This window comes from Alosa pseudoharengus, unplaced genomic scaffold (genome assembly GCF_046254945.1).
Source record: "Alosa pseudoharengus isolate Yale_2024_CS ecotype anadromous, Long Island Sound unplaced genomic scaffold, YU_APseudo_1.1 YU_APseudo_1.1_scf_2, whole genome shotgun sequence".
NCBI classification, from domain to species: Eukaryota; Metazoa; Chordata; class Actinopteri; order Clupeiformes; family Clupeidae; genus Alosa; species Alosa pseudoharengus.
The window spans coordinates 52,065,770-52,076,504 of NW_027468663.1; the positions used below are offsets into that span (position 1 = coordinate 52,065,770).

The window sequence follows — 10,735 nt, forward strand, 5'->3', positions numbered from 1 at the left end:
TAGTAGGCTGCCATCAGGAAAATAGATTACAATCAACAGTAGGCCTACTATACAAATGGTTGCGTGGGCGTTAAATAATTTGTTTAGCGTTCGGTGTTGATGGTAAAATGTACTTACCAAGACTATATCCGAGTTCTGTACAAATAATGTGACATAAAACTCAAATGATGTATAACATAAATAGGACGCAAACAAAGAAGATTTAAACGGGTTCCAAGTTTTTATTTTCATTTAAAGGCAATAAAACAAATTTAACATTTAAGTAAGAATGTGACCAGTCCACATTCACAAAGTCATGGGTTGGGGTAGGCCCTAGGGTACAGGTTTAAACAGGTTGTGGGGCCTACGATTCCCTCTGAAAAATTGAGGCATAACTGAAGTCAAATACAAAAGGCAATGCATGAAAAAAATCTGAACAAATTTAATCAAGGGGGGAAATATGAAAACAAAAAAAATCAGGTTATTTGTAAAGTGCTCAGAAATCACACCACTGCAAACTTCTGTGTCCATGCTTCTCAGCAGTAAGCATTTCTGTTTGTTTATTATGAGGTCTGAAGATGGCTTGTGTGTGTGTGTGTGTGTGTGTGTGTGTGTGTGTGTGTGTGTTAGGTATGTTAGGATCACACAAATCCATAGATCCGTTAAGCCTCACAATAATAAAAAATGTGCATTTGTGAACCTTCTCTGTTAATATACTCATACACCCACACAACATATCCATTCACCCACACATAATCGCTCACTCACTCATTCCCTCACTCACTCTCACATTTACTGTGTCATTGTCATCTTCCCCCTCACATCCACTGCCCCGTCCTCACTGCTGTTTCTGTTTCTGCTGATGATTGTGGAACTGGGCATCTGTGCTGAACAGCTTGTCCCACCAGGTGAAGGTGGACCCATAGTTCCCCACAAAGTTCATGTGATGGAAGTCATGGAAACGAGCACCAGCATAGAAGGGAATCAGGTGCAGAGGGTTCAGAGGAATGTCATAACCACTGCAAAGGAACGACATTGTTACAAACAGAACAGAACATGCACATACACACACACACACACGCACACACACACACATCATGCCTCCACATACATACATGGGGTAAATAATCTGACAATACAGGTTCTAGTGAGTAAATCAATACATACAATAACCAGAATAAAATGAACATATTTATGGCATAGATGTGTAAACTATTTGTACCTACTCGTATCATAAGTGGGCCAAAGACCAAAACTGTACTTTTCGAAAATCACCATAAGATGGCAGCATGCATTTTTCATGCAGTGAAATATCCATCCAGTGTAGATGGTACCGCCCAACACATTTTGGAGATCCAATCCACCCCACCCGACCAGACAAAATAGCATAAGCAACCCCCCCCTCCACACACACACACACACGCAGGCGTGAATGCGCGCACACTCAAAACTCAAATACATGCCTTCACATTTCTTACCTCAGCTCTCCGCAGTGAACTTGCGCAAGCATGACAATATTACTGACTGATCTGACCATCAGATAAGTTTCGACGGTGTAACTGGTCCTGAACGAGAGCTAGGCTACCGAATACCACTTAGAGAAGACACTCAGAAAACGCAATCTCAAATTAATAAGATGGTGTAACTGGTCCTGAACGAGAGCTAGGCTACCGAATACCACTTAGAGAAGACACTCAGAAAACGCAATCCCAACGCAATCCCAAGACCGGGATCATTTTGGCTGCACAATATTAAACTAAACTTAATTAGCCTACAGGCTAGAGTAAATGCCTATGAAGTGTAGTAACATACGTTATTATCGCTTTATTGTTTTATAAAAAATAAGCTTATTTACTGTAGGCTATCATCTGGATAATTAGAAACAACTGTTTCATTTAATTGTGTGGACAGGCTTTGTCCCCTCCAATGGAGTATTTTTGTATCCAATCAACTCTGGTGTGCATGTGCATTGATATAGAGACAGAGACGGAGAAGGAGAGAGAAACAGAAGGGGGGAATCTCACTTTAGCCTACCGCACACGCACATGAATATGTTAACCCAGAACGTTGCTATCTACCGCACACGCACATGAATATGTTAACCCAGAACGTTGCTATCTACCGCACACGCACATGAATATGTTAACCCAGAACGTTGCTATCTACCGCACACGCACATGAATATGTTAACCCAGAACGTTGCTATCTACCGCACACGCACATGAATATGTTAATCCAGAACGTTGCTATCTACCGCACACGCACATGAATATGTTAACCCAGAATGTCGCTATCTAGTGAGAGAAAGTGGAATAGAACATTACGTCCAATATTCCAATATGTGGTTTAATGTTCTGCATTTCTCATTAGTGGGTCACTTTGACACTAAAAGTATGATTCTATGTAATGACTGTATGATATCTGTACTGTCCCTGTGTATCTGTGTGTGACTGTATTTAGAGATAAGTGGGAATATTATGACTTTGCAGTGTTTCACTGTTCTGCATGGCTGCGTCAGTAGCTATCTGCTCCGGATTGCCAGGTTGCCACTAATCAGAGTCTGATTCAGTGTAGTCCACGTGAGATGGGATGACCAACGCCATCTCCCGTCAGCCTGGAATGATATTAAACCCTAACAATTTACTTGTCTAGTTAGAGCAGCTGATGGATCTTTAGGTAAAGTCATGCTGTCTCTCCCTTGATGTGCATCATTGTAAATAAAACTCTGTTCCTAATTTTTCATACTATTGGTCTGACTGGGTCTCTATTCATCTGTGGTATAAAAATCACTAGTGAATTTGACCCGACCCACCTGCAACCCACGATTTTACCTGGAAATCTCATCCACAGCTGCCCGATCCGCGGGTCGGCCTGTCATAAGGCTGCCCACGCATCCCTAGTAAATGGCGGTATCACTCATAAGGCAGAGGAAAAGAAAGACAGAATTGCATTTACCTGTGCACATCAATGGTCTCCAAGAGTCTGAAGGTCACCCAGGCCCAAAGCAGTATCACATGATTGCAGAAGACCATGATACCAATGAAGAATCCAGCCCCCAGTATCAGAGTCTCCAGAGGGTGAGCATATTCAGCCTGCATTCCAAAGGGAGACTGAACACACACACACACACACACACACACACACACACACACACACATGTATCCACACACACACGCACAAAGAGAGAGAAAGAGACAGAGAGTTAAAATGCTGTGTCACACCTGCCATGATATAATATGATATAATGAAAAACTTTGCTGTGGTCAGTTCTGCTGCATCAAGAATGGCCATACAGGTAGGTCAAATTCATGTCTAAAAAGAACTGCAGAATAAACAATGTTTTGTTGTCTGTTATTCAGTAATAGGCTTCTTAGTCACATGGATCAGTGTTGTATATTGTCATTAGTTTATTCAAATACTATTACTTTGCCACTTCACCTTTACAATTGCACTTTTGTTTTTGTCTCTCTCTCTCTTTCCCTTTCTCACTGTATGTGTGTGTGAGTGTGTGTGTTTCTTACTCACAGTAAACTCATGGTGGACCTTATGGATGTATTTGTAGATTCTGCGATGATGCAAAGCTCGGTGGAGGAAGTAATGCCAGGTGTCTTCAATCACAGCACAGCCAAAACACTGGGCCAGGAGGAGCGGCCTGAGTTGAAAAGGACACAAGTGTTATTAGCTTCAGGAGTCACTCACAAATCTCACAAATCACAATTATTAGCTTCAGGAGTCACTTAAGGCCTCTTTGTTCAGAGCAGCAGTGACCAGTTAAGGTTTAAATCAGCTTTAAACAGCTGTGGCCTACTGGTTAGCGCTTCGGACTTGTAACTGCAGGGTTGCCGGTTCGAACCCTGACCAGTAGGCACGGCTGAAGTGCCCTTGAGCAAGGCACCTAACCCCTCACTGCTCCCCGAGCGCCGCTGTTGTTGCAGGCAGCTCACTGCGCCGGGATTAGTGTGTGCTTCACCTTACTGTGTGTTCACTGTGTGCTGAGTGTGTTTCACTAATTCATGGATTGGGATAAATGCAGAGACCAAATTTCCCTCACGGGATCAAAAGAGTATATATACTTATACTTAAACAGCAACATCAGCACAGTTAACACCCATAAACTTTGCCAAATTACTTTTGCTGCCAGGGCTAGTCTAGCCACTCTCCGTTGGCTTGTGAGCTCGAAAAATGAAACTTCTATCTGGCCAATCAAATCATGTATAGAGTCGTTAGGCGGGCTTAACATAATGATTGATGGCAGAGTTGCAACGGTTTGGCTTGAATTCCCTGCTACTTGAAAACAAAGAAGATGGATGTTGCTGTTGGCCAACTAGCTCCGCTGGTAACGCATGGGACTCATAGCACTGTCCTATTGCGTGCAGAGGGAATTTGAAAGACAACTGATTATCCCGCCCCTCGGACTGAGCACTGCCAACGGTGAGTGCCCAGACCCTACATTTTAATGTGGGTCTGGCTCGTCAGGCTAGCGGTTTTGTTCAAGGAATTCATACTAAAACATTACGTACGTGCAAAACTGGGAAGTAGCGTACGCACAAAACAATCTGATGTATGAAACTGTGCATACGCAGCATTCCACACAGCTTTTCTTTGCACATCCCAATTAATGTGAAATGAAGCGCACATGCACGAGCACTCCACTCCACCCTCTCTCTTCCCTCAATCACACTCATTTTAATATGCTAACTAGAAGGCCACTCAAGAGAGCACAGACCTCCGCAAAGACAAAATGGCCTATCCCACAATATTAATAAGAATGAAAAATAAGTTGTGGATCGATCCATCTGTATCTGAACCTGCTCCAAAATGTAATAATTAAAATCAGCAAATTAAAAAAAAAAAGCGAATGGGAGGTGAAAGTGCTCTTATTCGACGAAATGGCAAGAATCTTACGTCTTTCTGATGTGTAATTAATAACCTAAAAAACAGTAGGAGCGGCGGAGCGTGGTAGTGGCTATTAGGGTCAGAGACCGTAGCAGATGTAATGGTCAGTCTGCAAGTAGGTGACCGGGTTTGCATAACGGGTTTGATGGGCATTTGGACTATCAAAAAATAACTGCATTAATTAAAAAGTCATCAAATCAATCATGTCCAAGTAAGAGACCACGAATCGCGCACCCGAAGTACAAAGTTGATCTAGGCCACATTGCCACAACATTGCGATATCCCAATTTGCTCACAAGTGTGACAACAATAATACGAATGCTTACTCGAGTAAAGTCAAAGTGTGCAGTCAATTACACTAAGGGAAATAGCTACAACTCGCGCTTAGTCAGGCTATAGCCTAACATTGATGATGTTTGGATGAACACTTGGAAGATCCTGTTATAGGCTACTGCCATTTCTCAATGGAATACCCTGTTGACAAGAAATTCCCTGTGGTATGTAGCCTGCTTTAACCCATAAAAGCCTAATTATTTCTAAAAACATTAAAAACTATCGAAAATATGAAGGGAAAAACATCCCAGCAAATGGCGACCCCATTCATCGCAGATTTCGGCGTTGTCTCTAAATAGCCTTCACATTCCCTTATAATTCTCGATATCCTCTTATAGGGCTACAGTTGTCATTATGCTGTATTGCGCAGTGTTTGCACATGTTGCATGCACAGTTATTTATAAACCTGGGCCTGTAACTCAAACTGTTATCATTTTCAATAACCCACATTTCACAATATACTGTGCAAATAAAGGCCTAGACTCGTGATCAATAGGCTAAAGTTGCGCTGCATTGCCTTAAGTGTCGCCAACTGACAATACACATGTGCGTATGCCGGATATTGTTGCCGTGGAGACACCTGGGAGAAACGCACACTCACTTTCATTTCACTCCTGATACATCCGACCGTGAGCATGAAAGACATGCAACATTTTTGTGCGTACGCAAGTTTTGTACACGAGGCCGCTGTACACTGCCTTAGTAACCGTAAAAACTGACATTCAGCATAGACTTTCATGTAGCCTACAGTAGCAGTAGGCCTACAAAACAAATCAAAACAAATAGAAAACTAGAACTAAATAAGGTTTATTAACGTCAATTTGTCTCCTCCTCCCAACCACTGTTGTCACTATTGAGGTTTCTGTAAATGAGTTTGCGCACTCTCACTCTAGGTGTCACATGTGCGTCTCATCTCACTCTAGGTGTCACATCACATGTGCGTCTCATCTCACTCTAGGTGTCACATGTGCGTCTCATCTCACTCTAGGTGTCACATCACATGTGCGTCTCATCTCACTCTAGGTGTCACATGTGCGTCTCATCTCACTCTAGGTGTCACATCACATGTGCGTCTCGTCTCACTCTAGGTGTCACATCACATGTGCATCTCATCTCACTCTAGGTGACACATGTGCATCTCATCTCACTCTAGGTGTCACATCACATGTGCGTCTCATCTCACTCTAGGTGTCACATCACATGTGCGTCTCATCTCACTCTAGGTGACACATGTGCATCTCATCTCACTCTAGGTGTCACATCACATGTGCGTCTCATCTCACTCTAGGTGTCACATCACATGTGCATCTCATCTCACTCTAGGTGTCACATGTGCATCTCATCTCACTCTAGGTGTCACATCACATGTGCGTCTCATCTCACTCTAGGTGACACATGTGCATCTCATCTCACTCTAGGTGTCACATCACATGTGCGTCTCATCTCACTCTAGGTGTCACATGTGCATCTCATCTCACTCTAGGTGACACATCACATGTGCGTCTCATCTCACTCTAGGTGTCACATGTGCGTCTCATCTCACTCTAGGTGTCACATCACATGTGCTTCTCATCTCACTCTAGGTGACACAGGTGCGCCCCATCTCCGTTGCATTGCTGCTGCAGTGTGTTTGTTCACACAGGAGTGTCTCTGGTGCACACTGCTACTATCTTTCTACAAAATTGCCCTTTGATAGTGGCCATAATATACAATGAGCGACATTCATGTGCTATAGTGAAAACCAGAAAATTGACCAGTTATTACCAGAAAGCAGCCACATCAGAAACCACAAGCCAGTGGTACCACTACTGACTGCTGATAAAAGATTTATATCTGTTTGTGTGTGTGTGTGTGTGTGTGTGTGTGTGTGCACGCTCACCAACGGGGCATTGTGTCCCAGTCATAAGGGATGTTGAAGAACTCAGTGAAGTAATAGGTTCCACAGATCAGAGGCAGCTGGATGCAGAAGTGATTGAAGAGCAGCATTTTGAAACACCTCCACTGTTTCTCCCATGTCTCGGGCTTATCCTACACACACACACACACACACACACACACACACACACACACACACACACACGCACCCACGCACACACACAAACAGATAAATCTTTTATAAGCAATCAGTAGTGGTACCGCTGGCTTGTGGTTTCTGTTCTACAACATCACCCTTGTTGATTTGTCATTATTGTTTTATTATTGCTTTTCCCCTCATTTTCATTGCTTATTTTATTAGGCTATTGATTAAATTGATATTGTTGTTTATTATTACTATTCTCCTTATTATATTGGACCAACATTCTAATCTGTTCCCTGTTCAATTTTAAATATTATGTTGTTTTGTATTTGTGTGTCGCTTTGGACAAAGGACCTGCCAAATCCATAACCATAACCATAACCATAACCACAACCATAACCATAACCAAATCCATAACCATAACCATAACCATAACCATAACCAAATCCATAACCATAACCAAATCCATAACCATAACCATAACCATAACCATAACCATAACCATAACCAAATCCATAACCATATCCATAACCATAACCATAACCAAATCCATAACCATAACCATAACCATAACCAAATCCATAACCATAACCATAACCATAACCAAATCCATAACCATAACCAAATCCATAACCATAACCATAACCATAACCATAACCAAATCCATAACCATATCCATAACCATAACCATAACCAAATCCATAACCATAACCATAACCATAACCAAATCCATAACCATATCCATAACCATAACCATAACCATAACCATATCCATAACCATAACCATATCCATATCCATAACCATAACCATAACCATAACCATAACCATAAAAGAGCCATGTCATCTGCAGGTTGTCAAGCTATACACTCCTAAAAAGCCCCTGTATTAAGGATGACACAGCGAGCAGATTCAGCAGCACATTATCTCTATGTCCATTCAAGTCCAGAAGGTCCAGAATGCCATTGTGTGTGATTATTTCTGGTGTACAAATGTTTAGGCTGAACTGTCACTTTATTAACATTACAGTATTATACTGTATTCTATGGTGTTCAGAATCTGAATCAGGATCAGCTATCGGCCGAGTCATTTCACAAATACAAAGAATTTGGTTTTGAGGCATAGACGGGAGACAGTGGGCCTGATTGGTCCTGTGCATGCAGCGCTGCTTACCGCCTGAATCTTGTACTTCTGCATGAAGGGGAGGAACTGGAAGAGGAAGCCAGGCAGGCAGAAGAAGAAATAGATGAATTCATGCACAACCAGTGAGCCCCAGGTAGCAATCTGGAACTTGGTGTAGCTCTGCAGCATGTGGTTCCATGCTTGCTGCAGTGGCTGTTGCAGGGGATTCTCTGGCAGAACTGAATCAACATAGTCCACTGCCAGGAGAGCAGAGGAGAGGACCGTCACACTTCCATTCACGTCCATGACTGAGGAACATGAACCTAGAGGACACAGGCGGAGTGAATGTTCACTCAAAACACACTGACCTTTCAGGTGCACATGCAAACCAATGTACTGGCCAAACAGTATATGTTCAGTGTATTCTGAGATCCAATAATATAGGCTAGAATAGTTCAACAATGGTGATCTGAGAGCATTTGGCATCCACTAATAAAGCCAGGTGGGGCTCTACACTGTACTCTAGAAGTTGTAAATCAACTAAGCTTAGGCCTACTTACTCATTCATGTACAACCCCAAATCAGAAAAAGTTGGGACGTTGAGTAAAATGCAAATAAAAATAGTATGTGATAATCTGCAAATCTCATAAACTCATATTTAGCTGAAAAAAGGACAAAAACATATCAAATGTTGAAAAGGACATCTATGACTATTTCATGGAAAATGTATTGTTCATTTTGAATTTGGATTCAATTTTGGCTACACTTTAACATGAAATTGTTAAGTATCTGGGGATTTCATCATCTACAGTTCATAATATCATTAAAATATTCAGAGACTCCAGAGAAATCTTTGCAAACAAGGGATAGATCTGATAAACAATATTGGATGGCCGTGGTCTTTTGGACCTGAGATGGCAATGCATTAAAACTAGACCTGTTTCTGTAAAGAAAATCATTAGATGGGCTCACGAAAACTTCTGATAACCATTGTCTATGGGCACAGGTTGATACTCAATTCAGAAATGCTTTAAACTTTACCATACAACAGCCAAATACAGAAAACAAAAAATACCACTGTCTTATCTGCCTGAGCTTCTTTAAAATGGACTGAGGTAAAGTGGAAAAAGGTCCTGTGGTTTGACCAATCAAAATGTGCAATTATTTTTGGAAATCATGGACTCATCTGGGCTAAAGAGGAGAGGGCCTATCCAAGTATCCAACCTCCAACTTGTTTTAGTGCTCAGTTCGAAACCTAACATCTGTGACAGTGTGGAAGTGTATTAGTGCCTACAGCAAGGGCATCTTGCACATCTGGCAAGGCACAATCAATTCTGCGATGATGTATACAGGTTTTGAGCAAATACTGCCAACCAGGCAATGTCTTTTACAGGGAAGGCCTGGAATATTTCAGGAAAACAATGCCAAAATGAATTCTGCATATATTTAAACAGTATAGTTCCATAGAAGAAGAGTCCTAGAAGAGGTGCTAAAGTGGCCTGTCTGCAGTCCGGAACTGTCAAATTAGGTGCATCATGGAATGAAAAACATGATTAAGAATACCCCATACTGCGACCAGAGACACTCCCGTGTGAGCAACTGAAATCCTATATCGGGCAGGAATGGGACAACATTTCATTCTCAAAACTCTAGCAACTGGTCTCCTCAGTTCCTAAACATTTACAAAATTAGGTTAAATGTAAAGCAGAACAGTGGTAAAAATGCCCGTCCCAACTTTTTAAAAACATGTTGCTGGCATCGACTTCAAAATTAACATATATTTTCCATATATTTTCCAAATAGTGAAACATTAGATATGTTGTAGGCCTATGTCCTTTTTGCAACTAAATATGTTTTTACGAGATTTGTATAATATCACATTCTGATTTTATTTGCATTTTACACAACGTCCCAACTTTTGGGGTTGTAAGGCTAGCCTATTATGTGAACACCTGAATCCGGTAGACTCGCATTGAATAGGCAATTTGGATTCTTGTAACGGATTGCTGTGTTTGGTTAAAATGAACAAATTAATTACATTATTATAATAAGGTTAAATCAATAATTAAGATGAAAAGTGTTGTCCTGGACTAACAATAACTGCCTACATTCCCTTATTCTTTCGCTATTAGAAAACGTTCGTTCTGCAAAAGCCTTAATTCCGCACAGAAAGTACACGCTTAGGGCTACACGACAGCCGACAGACATCATTATCCAAATCCGTATTCACCATAATAATAATGTCCAAAGGAAAAATGTACTTACCGGTAGCCTGTTCACCACAGCAGTTTCACCTACCTGAAAACAACAGAAGCAGGGCGATTAATGAGGAATAACTTCCAGGCAAGAGATTGGACGAGGTGGGAGGAGACATGCGTCACGGAACGAAG

The 10,735-nt window shown here is 41.6% G+C and overlaps 1 protein-coding gene across 1 annotated transcript; it reads right to left on the reverse strand.

Moving 5' to 3' along the window:
- Positions 1-201: 201 nt before the first annotated feature.
- Positions 202-10,662, reverse strand: msmo1 (methylsterol monooxygenase 1). The gene is made up of 6 exons (XM_076295469.1): positions 10,611-10,662; positions 8,397-8,668; positions 7,088-7,236; positions 3,505-3,631; positions 2,935-3,089; positions 202-998 (listed from the first exon to the last, which is right to left on the reverse strand). The coding sequence occupies exons 2-6, from the start codon at positions 8,649-8,651 to the stop codon at positions 818-820; spliced, it is 867 nt and encodes a 288-aa protein (XP_076151584.1). The 5' UTR covers positions 8,652-8,668; positions 10,611-10,662; the 3' UTR covers positions 202-817.
- Positions 10,663-10,735: the final 73 nt, after the last annotated feature.